We start from the raw sequence: 15,802 nt of genomic DNA on the forward strand, positions 1-15,802 counted from the left end.
CAGTGCAACACTCATTACGTTCTACATGTCTGGTCCTACTTCATCATTGTGAACCCCCTCGTCTATGGTGCGTGTTAGCGTTTTCTCGCAGGCAATACTTGTACTGGAGAAAAGTTGAGACGTTTCCTTCTCCTACACAGTGCATAGTTGAAGCAGGCCAGGGAGTACTAAAACACTGTTTTTCAGTATAGTACTCCCTGGATGGAAGCATGCTATCAACAGTACATAATGTACTCTTGATAGCATCAAGATTCAAGAGTATACTGTGTAAGCTCCCACGAGCTTTATTTACTCTCGATAGCATGTTACACAAACTCTGAGACCATGTGTACAGTGCTGCTCAGTGTGAAGTCCGACCGTGCGAGACTCGGAGTTTGCACCCTGCAATCTGCATCAGCTCACATCCTATGGAGCGGTGGCAGGTCTTGACTCTAGGGCTGCACAGCACCCGGCGTGTACTTGACTCACACGATCGGAGTTCATTGAGCAGCAATGTGCAAACGTTCCTTTATCGAAGTACAGTGTAGAAGCTAGGCAGGTAGTATAAACATATAAAATGAAAATTCAAGCAAAAAAATACTGTTAAAAAACCCAGACCAATATGCATGGAGTGGCGTTGTAAACACAATAAAATAATCTGTGATAAGAAATTAGGACTATGCCTCCTAGGATCTACCGGAAAGCAGAGAATGAATAGTACTGAACGCACAGTGGTAACACCTTGTCAACAAGGCTGTCAATAGTAGACCGTGACCACGTGGGGCCAGCTCACTCTACCATAATAGAACGCTGCTAGTGCTCGTGCTTCTATTGTCTTACGCAGAGCATCAAGAGTGCGTATGGTTATGTACTCTTGATAGCATGTTATGACAGCGCGCAGCCGCTAATGGATGTGTGCTCAACATATTTTGTGAGAAGGACTTATTTTTCAAAAGGTATAAATAATTGCAAAAGTGGCCTTTCTGGTCAGAACAGAAAAGGGGGATTATTATGATCATGAATGAGGTGTTGGTTTGCTAGAACATGAAATTAACCAGGATCTGTCGGAAATCGTTGCTCGGCAAAGAAGACTGGTGAACCACACTGGAGGGAAACAGAACTAAACTAACGACGGCACGCGTGGATCTGGAATGCTCCGCCGTTGCTTAAGTGTCCACGGCGGTACCCCTGGGAAAACAGCAGCAGCAACAGGCAACGCTCTTACTTGGAAGTTGGAAGTACACAGTGTCTTTACAACGAGGTCTGTCTCGTTGTCCAGGAGACATGCAGGGAGAGCCTTATGGCTTGTTTGTGCCCTTCAGGTTAGCCCTCGGGCTTACGGCCCTCAGGCTAATATGTCCGGCACTAGCAAGCCATAAGGCCCTCCCTGCCATGCACAACCTATAATTAATGACTCTTTATTGTCACTTTAGTTCTCACTCCTCAGCAATCTACATGTACAATGTCATGCAGTCAGATGGCACTGAAGATGCTGATCGCCGGCTTTAGAAAGCTGGTCGAAGCACGAGCTATTGCTCAGTTCTGTTTTGTAGTGACCTTTCTAAAGCTGTGCCCACAACTGACACTGAACACCTGAAAACAGGCGTTTCGTTTCATTGCGTCAACCGAATGTAAACCACGGTGCAAAATTAAAACATCTTCTATTTTGCAGCACACGTCACACATTTCAATGGCCTCTGCTGCACACACCGGAGTGAACAATGTGTGTGACGTAAAGTGCGACCTGGTGTAAGCAACCACTTGGCCCGTAGGACCACCAATCTCCAGCACCGACTTTGTGGAATGTGCTATGGTCATCATCATCAGTTGGTTACCGAGACCGCCTACATCGAAAGATGGCGCAGATCAAGCCCATGCGGGGTCGCTCGAAGCAGGTTTCGCCTGTGTCGCAAAGTGGCGTATAAAAGCCGGGCTCATTCCTGTGGAAACCAACGTGAGGAGAAGGCTTGTATTCAAATCTAGTACTTGTACTTGTACATGTATGTTGACGTATGTCAGCACAAAACCAAGACTTTGTGCCAACTGTTCATCTTGGAAATCAGACTTGCATTCAAAACAGGCTTCTAGATGGGACAGGCTTATACAAGACAGAAGGGTATGCACCACGACACAGCTGATCAGCGGAGGAATGCAAAGCATAACAAGTAAGGCAGGTGCTCACCCCGACTCCAGCAGGGTCTTCCTCGTCGCAAACGCCCGCGCTTTGTTGATGGGGTACTTCCAGACAAACCAGAAGCTGATGACGTTGAGCACGACGGGCGGTGCTGCCAGCAGGACACGCAGCGTCTCCGAGACCGATTCAGGCTGCTCGCAAGCCCCTGTCTCATAGCCACCAAACCTGTAGAACAGAAGGCAACGCCATACCGGCAGCCAGCATCACCGTTTGCAAGTTGGGACTACAACAGTGAAAGAAAATAGTCACCATGACCATCGCCAAATTCACTGAGTTTGAGAATTCGCACAATGGAAAAACGAGCCACACGACAACATCAGGGCATTCAAAAGCAAATACACACACACTGCTGGTGGACTTCTAATCAACTCTACTACAGTACCGTAGTAGTACTGTTGTAGACATAGAAGTCAGGTGGAATGACCGGGGTCGGCGCCCATGCTTGCTTAGCTCGTACACGCATTGAAACGCTGCAAACGTGGATGGACCTGCAGTGCTCACGGCTGCACGACCAGCACCCAGTGGCCGCTTTCTCAATGGATTTCAATGTCCGCAAACAGTACTTCCACTCAGAGCAAGACTTACACTTGCAGTGCCACTGTAGACAAGCCAAGGGACACACCAACGGCGAATTTCTGAAAGAAGACGAAGAAGGCGTAGAAGAGCGACTCACGACGCTCGCCAAACTCCAGCTCGGCGTCGTCAATCACATCGGGAAGCATGGACCTACACAAGGAGAGAGTACAGTGCACAAATAAGTACTTGATTCCTGCACAAATAACTTTTGAAATAAGTACTTGATTCTTGTCATGTAGCCAGCAGTCGATCCTGACAGCAGGCTAAAACAAATGACCTCTCCATCCCTGCTCCAGCAAATTAACGAGGCATTCCAGATCCGGAAACATTGCTCAAAATCCTGCACTGTACCTGTATTGCCAGCTACAACATACAGCCATGTGCAATGCAAAACTCAATGAAGGCATCTGTACTACTTCTACATAACATGACTCTTACTGATGACGACCCAAGGGCGAAAATTTGGACATGCGGTTCCGGAGTTAAATCGGAGTAAATTAGACTGGGGTAGTGACGGTGGTGTTTTGTGGTTATGAGAAAAGCAGGCCTTACTATGAGAAAACATTGTGCAGTACACTAAAACAACAAGACCATCAAACCATACTGGACTGAGTGAAAAACATGTTTTCCAAACACCATCACCCTCGTGAGCAAACATGAACTGCTGCTGCTGCTGCATGAACTAACCATGGTATAAGGTAAGACACAGCCGTGCCCAGGCCAGCAAGAGCAGCCAGTGCATACATGAGTGACACAAGGTTTGGCGTGATGTACAGTAAAGAGATGAGGCCGGGGAAAGAGAACTGGACAAGAAAAGACACGCACACACACCAGCACAGCCAGAAAGAAGCGAAACACACATCAAATCAATTTCTGACCGGCATCTGACAAATCCAGGCATGCAATAGAGTACAATCGTGTATAGTCACATACAGTTTGTCATGTAGACGTGCAGCAGCAGCAGCATGTTGTTCATGGGCGTAGGAACCGGTCCGGCAGGCCCGGCGGTCGCCGGACCAATAATTTTCGAATTTTAATTTTTTTAATTTTTTTTGGCTTGTCGACTCTTGTACAGGTACCATGTTTTACATCGACAATGCGGTGTATCATCAGCATGCATATTCTTATTTCTCATATTATTCTGTAGCATTAAATATGGCCTTTTAGGCCCAATTTTCAAAAAAAATCCCGGGGAGGACCCCCGGACCCCTCTCACAATTTTGCCGCACCAATATTAAACCGCTTCCTACGCCCCTGTTGTTGTGATGTTTCATGATAAGAACACCAACACTGGCAAAGGAGAGACTGCATTTGCAAACGAGGGGCGAGGAGTGCTTGCTTCTCGCCTGTAAAAGTATGTACTTGTAACATTAGAGTGTCACACATAAACCAAGGCCTACTTTGAAGTCGAGTGGAAAGTACGTGGCATCGGCATTAGCATTGTGAGGTAAGACATCTGCACAGCTAGCAACACTACCGTAACAACATTCCTTCTCAGCAGCAGCAGCAGCAGCAGCAGCATTCATACATACCAGTACGCCAATGACAAACGTGGCTGTTTTCCCAATCTTGATGGATGCCAACTGCCAGCCAGGCATGGCAACGCAGGCACTGACCTGAAAGACAAGAGAACGACGAGCAGGTACAGTGACAATATTTGCAAAGAATGCTGGAACTCCAACTCCGGTAGGTTGTCGAGTACAAAATTTATCACTTCTAAGTTCTCCCTCTGTTTGATTACTGCTATCTCGTTCGGTCCTCCGGTCTATCCGGTCTATCCTCCCCTCTTATGCATCGGTTTACAAGTCATGCACCAAAAAATTGCTTTGAATAGTATTTCGTATGCCCCCTCTAACCTCCTCTCACACGCTATCCATGTTGGCTTCCTCTTCCCCTCTCTCACAGGCTTTTGATTGACCCTCGAGGTCGGGTCACGACACCTGAAGCCCTTGCTTGGGAAACCTTCTCCCCACAAAAGGGCTTGATCACGCAGGTCCCAAAGCACAAACAGAATGAGGTGGGCATCAAGCATTCTCATTCTGCTCCTTAGCAAAACCCCGAGCCTGAATTTCTTAGAGCTGCACGGGTATGGTCCTTATGCACGTTGTACAGAAGTACGAAGTTCTGTACAAGGACCGTAGGTGTGTACATACCAGGCTGGGCGCTCATTGTGTGCTATACATGATGCACATTTGACCAATTTAGCCGCAGTACCAATGGCAAACAATCGCTTTTCCAGCTTCGTCACTTTGGACAGAACCAATGACTAGTAGATCTATGTTGGAATTGTTTTCGTGCGAAATGTGTTCAGGCACCATTTCTTAGCGGAAATAGCAGTAAACACAATAGGGTCCTGCACATTCAACACCCAACCGGGTCTGCGGGATTCTACGAGATTCTACGGGATTTCATGCATCTGTACAACGTGCATAAGGCTTATTGCATCGTACTTGAAAGTATAGTCATGTACAAAATATATTATGTAGAATGCACCCAGTAATTCAGATGCATGTACATGTAGTACCATACGGTAACATTGCAATCATTACTGACCAGGAGAACGATGATGAAATTCTGGAACTTGCCACGTAGGTTCATGACATACTCAATGAACAGGGAGAAGTTGCCAGCAACCACCTATATACAATGGAACACATACACGCGCGTACACGCACACCCACGGCCACGGATGGTTGTACACACACACAGTCTATGGCACGAGCATATATAAAAAAAGACAAGTTGTACTCAGGATGCATTGGGTCATGTGTCTCATGTTGGCTAATACAGAAATAGAGCAAAAGCTACTTGGCCTGCTACAAATGACGTAGCAGATTCTGCAAAAGATACTGCCACAAACCCCTTAATTATTGTGCTTGCAAGGCGTGCTTTAAAGGGGAAGTTAAGGCAAAAATTAAAATTTCACCAGTTGTAGTCTTCGGGGTGCTGAGTCGAATGGTCTTGGTCCGAGAAAGCTGAGACGCTCCCTTCCTACTTGAATCCCAATCGAACTTGCGCACTTCCACCGAAACTGGGTGACTGCGCCCTACGAGATGGGGATTTGTATGCAAAATGTCACTAAAAGCGCCATTTCGTTCTTATAAAAGCACGGATGACCGCGATTGGCCCATATGTTGTAGTCTTTTGGATGCTGAGTCGACTGGTTTTGGTCCGAAAAGGCTGCGATGCAGCGTTCGCCCCTAATTCCCAATCGAACATGGTTGAACAAGCGGTCACGTGCTCCTGCGTACACCAGTCACCTGGTCACCGTGCCTGCAGGGTACAACTTACAGCCTGTTTTGACCTTTTTTGGGTGCAGTCCTGTCACTCGAGTTGAACCTTGGTGTGAAAGTTGTCGCCTGCTGGCGTGGTGACCAGGTGATTTGGGCACCCAGGAGCACGTGACCGCTTCTTCAACCATGTTCGATTGGGAATAAAGGAGGAACGCTGCATCGCAGCCTTTTCGGACCAAAACCAGTCGACTCAGCGTCCAAAAGACTACAACATATGGGCCAATCGCGGTCATCCGTGCTTTTATAAGAACGAAACGGCGCTTTTAGTGACATTTTGCATACAAATCCCCATCTCGTAGGGCGCAGTCACCCAGTTTCGGTGGAAGTGCGCGAGTTCGATTGGGATTCAAGTAGGAAGGGAGCGTCTCAGCTTTCTCGGACCAAGACCATTCGACTCAGCACCCCGAAGACTACAACTGGTGAAATTTTAATTTTTGCCTTAACTTCCCCTTTAAGTTAGCCGTTAATACCATTCTTTCCTTTCTCTGGCAATGTGGCTACAGTTACACAGACTGTGCAGTTGTGTGTGTGTGTGTGTGTGTGTGTGTGTGTGTGTGTGTGTGTGTGTGCATGTGTGTGTGTGTGTGTGTGTGTGTGTGTGTGTGTGTGTGTGTGTGTGTGTGTGTGTGTGTGTGTGTGTGCATGTGTGTGTGTGTGTGTGTGTGTGTGTGTGTGTGTGTGTGTGTGTGTGTGCGCGTGTGTGTGTGTGCTGCTGGATGGTGTAGGAAAACTGGTAGAGCGTGTCCTCCAATCCCGTCTTCAGAAGCTTGCTGAGAAGGTGCTGCCGGAATCGCAATGCGGTTTCCGCCGTGGACGATCCTGCACGTATGGAACTTTTGTATACACCAACTGGTAGAGAAGTTCTATGAGCACCGTCAGAAGGGATACCTCGTGTTCGCAGATCTATGAAAAGCTTATGATTCCTTGCCACGCCCTGCTGACGATTCTGTTTTGTTAGCAATGAGCCGGGCTGAGGCTGAGCAGTCGCTTCAGGCTTTTCACCGTATCGCATCCTCGTTTGGTTTGTCCGTCAATTTGTCTAAAACCCAATTCATGGTAGTTGGTGTTGGCATTTCGCCGGAGGATAGGATGCCGATGGACATGGGTGGCGACAGCATTTCTTATGTTGAATCGTCTTTGTGCTTGGGCTCCCTCATCACGCCAGACACCCGATTCTCACTTGACATCCAGCGACGGGTTGCCAATGCGGCAAAGGCATTTGGCTGCCTCTTACCAGTGTTCCAGGATGCAAGCTTGACAGTGGCAACCAAGCGACATCTGTACACAGCCTGTGTTCTGTCTGTGTTACTCTACGGTGCTGAGTCATGGGTTCGGCTTCGTCACAACTTGGATCTGCTCGATAACTTTCACCACCGGTGCATTCGCTCCATCCTATGTGTATCTCGGTGTCAGCAATGGGAGGAGAAGATCAGCGCTCCGTACGCGCTGGGGTGACACTACACCAGTATCAGACCTTGCTCGGCGTCGGCGGTTGGAATGGCTCGGGCATGTCGCGCGCATGCCTGCAGACTGTGCTTCCGTCCATATTTTGTTTGGACAGTTGAGTGGCCGTCGCCCTCCTTGTGGCCCACGGCGGCGCTGAAAAGATGTTGTCCAGAGAGACATGAAGACTTGCAGCCGCAAGGACTGCTACATGTTTATACTTGAAGTAGTGGTTGCGTAAAACTACTCTAATTTCAGAAATTTTCGCTAAGGCAGCAAGGGCGCCGGTCCCTGTCATCCCATCGGATTTCAATGTCCACGGCAATAGTAGTAGTAAGTAGTAGTGTGAATGTGTACTTGTATGTTTGTGCGTGCGTGTGTGTGCAGACGCTCGTGGAGTACGAGCAAAAGAACAACCCAGAGGAAAGTACGGAGTGCACTCTACGACATGTATAGTGTGGTTTCACACCTGTCACATGACCATACGGGATGGCCATGTTGATTCCAACTCCAGTCAACCGTTGCATCTATGGGTCACATGATCTCGGCCATGTTGGTTCCACTGTCCACATGCCATGATCACTTTCTACACAAATGTAGTCACATGATAAAGATGTGAAACCACTTTATTCACCAGCTCAGTGCCTCATTCCGAATTTCAAGATATTTTCCAATCAGTGGGTTTCAAAGTTGGTGAAGCAGTCAAACGTTCGGGAAAGCTGAATGCAGAGGTGCCAAAATCCCGATAAGACAGGAGATCTGATTTTTGGGCAAATTTAAAACATCTGATTTTCTGCCCAGTTTAAAAGAACCTCTTTCCCCCTCTCTCTCTATCCCCCCCCCCCCCCCCCACATGCACACACGCACACACACATTTGCAATCAAGAAGTGCCTATCATACTGGGAACACAATGCTCTGCTCAGTGCTGAGCAGAACAGGCACAGACAACATACGTACCTGCGTCCCCAGCCAAGAGAATAGATAGAACATTGTGAGATAGACGTAAGGCCGATGGTGCAGCACAAACTTCAGCCCTTTCCACAAGCTTAGTGGCTTCGGGAGAAGTATGCCTGGCAGCAGAGACATTGACCGACCAAATAGACAGACAGGCAGACAGACAGACATGGGCGGACGGACAGACAGGCAGACAGACAGACATGGGCGGACGGACAGACAGGCAGACAGACCACAAACCCACACACACACACACACGCACACACACACACACACAAGCAAGATTCTTGATTAGAGTTAGCACAACAAGTGCATGTAACTGTTTACTGTGCTCTGCAGCACTGCTTGCCTCGGGACCACGGCCCTAGACTCTGTAAATGAACTGCAATGTTCTGCAGTTTACTGACATATACGTAAACGAAAATGTTCATAAATGCACCCCACATCCTTTTCGGAGAGTCGACGAGGAGACACGTTTTTTAAATTGCAATGAATAAAAATAAACTGCGCAGTCATTCTATGCAATCATGCATCTACACACATATTCTTTTTGGAAGCATTTTTACTGCAATGAAATCCAAGTGTGTGAATGACTGTGAGCATGTATACAGTACATGGCAAGATGTACAGTCAATGTCAAAAAAATTCCGACAAGTCACCGGGGTTGGCTGACCAGGCCATGCTTAATTAAGCAAGCACCATGGTCAAGCATATGTACTGTGTACTGTAAAAGCAGAAATTTTCGGTGGTGTAATATTTTTGGTATTCTCCACAATCGGCGGTTCGGCAGAGGGAAATTTTCGGTAAACCCGCGTTCCAGGTACATGTAAGTGTACTAGTACTATACCGACATTTTCGGTGCGTTTTAGTTTCGGTAAAAATTTCGGCACCGAAATTACCGAAAATAAAACACCACCGAAAATTTCTGCTTTTACAGTATGCTGATACGGTAAATGATCAAGTAGCACAAAAAATACAAATAATCAAGGAAGTAACTTAGTTGGGTTTTCCCCTGCGTCAATGCTGTTCCAGATGTTCTAGCTGTTCACTCTTGTTCTGGGACAGCACAATCCCACAATCAACTCTCACCTTTTTGCTCACGAATGCCAAGGAATGCCACGAGTGCGCATATTGTGGCGATGGCTGCTACAGTGAATGCAGCGATCATATAGGCGTCTTTCTGCATGGCAAACAATACATGTATGTCAATGATATCCTTGGATTCTTCAACGGTACGAGCACCCAAAGAACTTTATTGAAAAATCCAAGATTATCCGGATACCTCAACGGTAGCAGGGCCAACAGTTCCAGCAACACACTGTGAAAAATACGGCACATCATGCTGGTGTCGCTCGTACGCCTGCTGTTTCCATTGCTTGTGACCTGCCAAGCATGACTATGCTATCTAGGGCTAGTGGATGATTTTGGCTGATTTTGCCACGTGAAACACTGGAACATTTACATGCCTCGCAAGAAGAAGAGAATACGCACAACGTTTGCGGTTCAGGCATGCCCAAACGCGTGTTCAAGATTTCACCAAACACACCAGCTCTAGTCGTATTCAAAACGAGTACTCATTTTGTTTACCTTGCTAGTCAAAGTGATTGGCATGTGCACAGGCTAGTCAAAGTGATTGGCATGTGCACAGGCAAGTACGTGCAAGCAATGAAAAATGAAAATGTCATGATGGAAATTCCATTCCAGCACACTTGAATAGGGGGCCTGTTCCCATATGCGCTACAGAAAGAACAACGTGACGGAGGAGTTCAGTTACTGTTTAAGCAGAACTAGTCGTCTGGAATTTAATTTCGTCTTTTTCGTCCAAGGAGCTTTTGGACTAAATTAAATGCCGGACAAATGTCGATTCGTCCAGCTTTTCAATACACTCTTATGATCCATGGACGAAATTTACAGCCGGACGAACTCCTTTTCTTTGGAGTTCGACGAAATTTTTGACCGACGAAATTTTCTGCCTGTACAGTAGAGTACTGTATAAGCAGAAATATTCGTCTGGAATTTAATTTCGTCTTTTTCGTCCAAGGAGCTTTTGGACTAAATTAAATGCCGGACGAATGTCGATTTGTCCAGCTTTTTGATACACTCTTATGATCCATGGACGAAATTTACAACTGGACGCACTCCCTTTCTTTGGAGTTGGACGAAATTTTTGACCGACGAAATTTTCTGCCTGTACAGTAGAGTACTGTATAAGCAGAAATATTCGTCTGGAATTTAATTTCGTCTTTTTCGTCCAAGGAGCTTTTGGACTAAATTAAATGCCGGACAAATGTCGATTCGTCCAGCTTTTCAATACACTCTTATGATCCATGGACGAAATTTACAGCCGGACGAACTCCCTTTCTTTGGAGTTCGACGAAATTTTTGACCGACGAAATTTTCTGCCTGTACAGTAGTTGGAGTGCTCCTGAAGTACTACACGGTTAAGAAAACCCACAGTTCTATCTTATAAAATTAATATTATATAAGTTATACTGTTGCCATCACACACCCGTCTTCTGTTTCTTTAGTACAGAAGAGAGAAGGAATGTCACACTAGTAACGTTTTTAAAAGTATAAAGTTACCATACGCGATGCATTTAAAAATGATTTTTTTCTCGAAACAAAAACGCTATTGTACCCCGCTGGAGAGTCAACTCTTACACGTATACAGTAGCAGTGTTACCACTTGTCACCCCTCTGTGCATATACATGTACAATGTATGCTCCGTCACTGACCTCGTCGGTCAGCCACGGCTTGTCCACCTGACCCGCCGTGCACTCTGGCTTGGTAACCTTTGCTGACAGGATGAGGCCTTGGACAATAGCAGCTATCAGTGTGGAGGCCAGCTCTACTGCCATACCTAAGCACAACAAAAGGGACAGCAATTGATAGAAAGACACTGATCAGGGCACTTTAAAAGAAGCACAAAAACAACCGTAGAGCACAGTAACAATACACTATTCCATAGGCAGCAAGCCATCATATTGTAAGCAGGGTAGCCCTTGGGACACTTGCACTTGGCTCCTACATGCAGCATGCAATCATCGCACAGCTCGAGGCTACTAGCGGCACCGGGAGTAGTCTTCATGAAAGTAGGGCAACGCTATCTACTACCGTACTGGCAATATATGTTGCCGCGTAACGCGTAACGCAGGGGGGTGCGGCGTAACGCGCGACCAGGCTAGTGCGACAAATTTTCGTTGCGTTCGTAATGCGCGTCCGGCGGGGTGCGGCGATCTTTTCATTGCAAAAAAGGCTGAAAACTGTGAAAGCACGTGTACCGCGTGGTGAAAAGTTCAAAACTGGACGCAGCAGGAAGTCCTGCAATAGCAAAAAAAGGACTGCGGCAATATAGAAACCTGTGTAATGGCTCCTGTGCGACTTTGCATGTAACGCCCTGCGTGCGGTAAACATGTGCCAATGTAACGCTTCATGGCCTCACTGCGACCATAATATATATTGCCAGTACGGTAGAATATGTATAATATTGGGAATGGAAACACAGCAGGGAGTCAGCGTAGCACCTACGATATGCTGTTGCGGAGTCACGTTCTTCATTCTTAGTGCTGAGATGCATGGTCAGAGCTGTGTACGGCACATGGTATGCCTGGTAGGAAAATGACAGTGCACATACACACACACACACACACACACACACACACACACACACACACACACACACACACACACACACACACACACATACACACACACACACACAGAATAGAACAAAGGCAGCACGACGAGTGAGAACGACATCTTGCTTTCCTGCAGGTACGAATGGCTAATTACAATTGCAGATCAGAACACATGTACATGACAACCGGAGGTGTTGTAAAACTACCTACTGTTGCTCCTTGTGACATGACATTCCCCAGACTGTCTTCATCTAACCGTGTCTAGGTGGATAGGAGGATACGCGGCATAGTCGACAGTCTTCTGTTTTCCATATCTTCTTACTAAGTCCAACTGCAACACTGCCACACTGTACCAGCTTCGTCTACCCTGTGCGTTCCCTGAGCCCACAGCACGAACCATGAGACACACTGATTTTCCTGTCAACCTGTCTCTCGTTGCCCGTTTAATAAACAGCCATCTGACATCCGCGATGTTGCCAACCCAGAACTTGCCAGGAGACTTTCGACAACACTAGACTAAACACACAGTATTCTACTGTGAAAGAACTGCTCAAGAATCAGCATGACACAACAACAACTTACGGACAGAGCTGTCTGGAAGCCGCAATACATCACCAAATAGTAGAGGACTTTTGTTCCAGTGTTGGGAAAGCTGGGTACAATCCAAATGCCTATGTAGAACGCCGCCATTGGTACAATGGAGAAAAGAAGCCTGCAGAGACAACCAGAAAAGAACCATTACTGTTGCGGTGCTATTTTTTCCCTTACTTGTCTAACGTTGCCTACTTCTGGCATATTTTCCTCCTTCTCATAATACCGGTATTTGAGAAAGAGAAGAGTAAACTTAAAAAATTCTCTAATCATTCCAGTGTTGGTATGGTGTAGGTGTGAGCACACTGGTGAAGAAGTTGGGTGCGTATGTTTGGTGTACAGTACTTTTAAATGCTTATATACTAAACAAGTATGAAGCACATGTTGCCAATGCACAAAGCTAAAAGGGCACATGCAGAACATAGCCGAGTCGAGGAGCAGGGAGCGCATGCTGAACGATTTCCCATGCAGCCAGTGTACAGTGTCACTGATGCACATAGGCACATGGGCAGAACCACCATACAGTTCACTTCAGCTCCCTATCACACATCGCTGCAGGCCAAGATAATCAATAAAAAAAAACTTCATCGGAGTCGTATCGCATCAAGAGCATGTTGCATAGCAGCACGCCTCGCCGAATAACTGTACAAGTACATCAATGCTGTGTGGGTGGCGTCACTGGCATTTACCTGCACTATTTCATGAACTTGTACCAGGCTTGCAGGAATTGACTCGTCATGCAGCGTGAAACTTGCCACAGTGCCTGGCCAGTGCAGCTCATAACAGAAGACTTGGCTCACTAGTACTGTTGCTAGTATTTACTTGAAAACAAGTACATGGCTTTGTAGTGCTTACCATGGTCTCAGCTGGCCAAACCTCTTGCTGTGTGTTCGACTGCACAGGTACCCTATAAGCGGATCAGTGATGGCATCCCAAGCACGGCCGGAGAACACTATGACGGACACGTAGAGAGGCTCAACCTGCACAAAGCAACGTCAAGCAAATGGAGAGAATGGCGGTTCAGTAGGCAATACACTTTTGGCGGTATTGTCGACTACTAGTATGGCGTCCAGTGTCCACCACTGGCCAGCGTTGTCGTGAATACAAATTCACAGGAATTGAACTGCACCGAACGTACTAATATACATTTCTAGGGTACCGTAAAAGTCTGTAAATAAGTACGTACTTACTTTCAAATTTAGTGGTCACACCCGTACTAACTTCGGGCGGGGCACTGACTTTCGGGCACGAACTAACTTTCGGACCTGACTTGTGTGACTTGTGTGTATTGGAGAAGTCATTTCCATGTGCATGCTATGTGCTGCATGTGCGCACTGTACCGTACGACCGGTACTTATTTCGGGCAGTATGTTTATCGGGCTTGACCTGACTTCAACAGACAGAGTAAAAAGAATGAAGGGGGTATTTCTTTCGGGCAGGTGCTTATTTACGAACTTTTACGGTATTTCCTCTTGCGCTAGTTGTGAACACAGCCATGCAGTTCCTGGTTTCCCAGTACATCTCATCTTCCTTATAGTTGCACTGCATGTGATATCTTGCACAGTACATTATTCACCTTGCAGCAACACATTAGGCCAATTGTGCATCTTTCGCCCACTACTTCCATATACGGCCAACGGCACCAACCAACACAAGTCCACGGAAATATGCATTCATTTTGCACCACCACTGATCCAAGTACAGTACATGATTGTATAACACGATGATTTCTGTATCCCGCGTCACAGATCGCTAGGTCGAGCATGGTGTCACTGGTATGTGAGTCCATAAAATATGACTCCTCGGTGACCCTGTAAAATGAAAGTAACCTACGAGATACTCCTGCAAGGAACACCAAGGATATTACCTCAGCCACTTCCAGTAGGTAAATAGCCAAGAAGAAGGCAAGGACTGTGGAGGTTAGGGCTGACGTGGCGCCACCGATTGCAAAGGCAATTTTCCGACCGAATGACAACTTTACCTCCCGGTTACTGAGCAGTGACACATGCTCCTGCAGAAATACAAGAAGAAAGCAAGAATCGCCGGACACGCTGACATCAAGCAAGTGTATGTGTGTGTGCACGTGTGTGGTGTGTGTGTGTGTGTGCATGTGTGTGCATGTGCACAATGTGTGTGTGTGCGCGTGTGTGCGTATGTGCACACACACGCACACACACACATGCATGTATACCATGCACGCACATGTATGCACACACACACACACACACACTACGCATGCACACACCATGCACACACACACGCGTGCACATACTCATGAACGAGCAAACGACCACGCAACGGTACTCATGCATGTTTAGCTGTTCATACATAGATACGCACGTGCAAAGTATCGTGCGCGTGTGTGTTCATACGTACGCGCGTGTAACATACAAGTACACATACATGTACCATACTAGAATGCCCGTTTGCTCAGAAGCTTGATATCATGACTTACATGCGTTTGACTGGCAGTGACCATTTTGGAAGTGGACCAATCAATGAAACAGGTAGTAATAGTATATCTACGGTGGACACCTTCACAATCCCTCCATTTGGCTCTGAATGGTTCAGTCAGGCTGACCTGCTTCAACTAACTCTACGCCAGGGCTACGTTCATGTTCAGCCTGCAGCCTAGCCAGTTCCTTTTGCACGCCTAAATGTGTGATTCCGAAAATTTCAACTGTGGACTACGAGCCAGCAGAGTCAAGACTGTACTCTGTAGTGAAGTGCAATGAAGATGTACTCCGGCATTTCATAGACATAGGAGTCAAGGAAGGCAAGTAAATAAATTTTTAATTTTGTAGTTCAGCTATTACTTCACATGTACATGTTCAAGGAAATGAAATTCTAGCAGAGAGCTACTGCACTGTGTACTAGTACACTGACAAGACTCACATGGTACGCACATGCGATGGTGCAGGAGTTCATCAAACGATTGATGTCGACCAACACCTGCCCACCAAACAGATCGGCGCAGCGCAGTCAGTGACCTCACATCACGGCGCATGATTCTCTATGCACAGTCATGCCAGTACACCTGTCTGGAGTTTTGCCTTGAAAGTCGAAACCAGGGAGTCGCGAAGATTCCTCGGGAGGGGTCCTGCACCTCGCTAGCTCGAGGATCGCATTGGG

At 46.8% G+C, this 15,802-nt stretch overlaps 1 protein-coding gene across 1 annotated transcript; it reads right to left on the bottom strand.

Moving 5' to 3' along the window:
- Positions 1 to 478: 478 nt before the first annotated feature.
- On the bottom strand, positions 479 to 15,494 carry LOC135805138 (sodium-dependent lysophosphatidylcholine symporter 1-like). The gene is made up of 14 exons (XM_065319137.1): positions 15,126 to 15,494; positions 14,538 to 14,681; positions 13,526 to 13,650; positions 12,662 to 12,791; positions 11,970 to 12,048; positions 11,177 to 11,301; positions 9,530 to 9,620; positions 8,444 to 8,556; positions 5,303 to 5,386; positions 4,282 to 4,365; positions 3,437 to 3,552; positions 2,759 to 2,899; positions 2,162 to 2,338; positions 479 to 1,167 (listed from the first exon to the last, which is right to left on the bottom strand). The coding sequence occupies exons 1-14, from the start codon at positions 15,147 to 15,149 to the stop codon at positions 1,146 to 1,148; spliced, it is 1,455 nt and encodes a 484-aa protein (XP_065175209.1). The 5' UTR covers positions 15,150 to 15,494; the 3' UTR covers positions 479 to 1,145.
- Positions 15,495 to 15,802: the final 308 nt, after the last annotated feature.

The sequence above is a fragment of the Sycon ciliatum genome, chromosome 1 (assembly GCF_964019385.1).
Source record: "Sycon ciliatum chromosome 1, ocSycCili1.1, whole genome shotgun sequence".
NCBI lineage: Eukaryota > Metazoa > Porifera > Calcarea > Leucosolenida > Sycettidae > Sycon > Sycon ciliatum.

What these genes read in the sequence shown, in the direction of transcription:
- LOC135805138 (XM_065319137.1), bottom strand. Translation starts at nt 15,149, where the DNA reads ATGGTCACTGCCAGTCAAACGCAT. An exon ending in TTTGGCCAGCTGAGACCATG is followed by an intron (nt 12,792 to 13,525) that starts GTAAGCACTACA and finishes TTGTCTCTGCAG; the next exon opens with GCTTCTTTTCTCCATTGTAC. An exon ending in CGTTTGTCATTGGCGTACTG is followed by an intron (nt 3,553 to 4,281) that starts GTATGTATGAAT and finishes TTTCTTGTCCAG; the next exon opens with TTCTCTTTCCCCGGCCTCAT.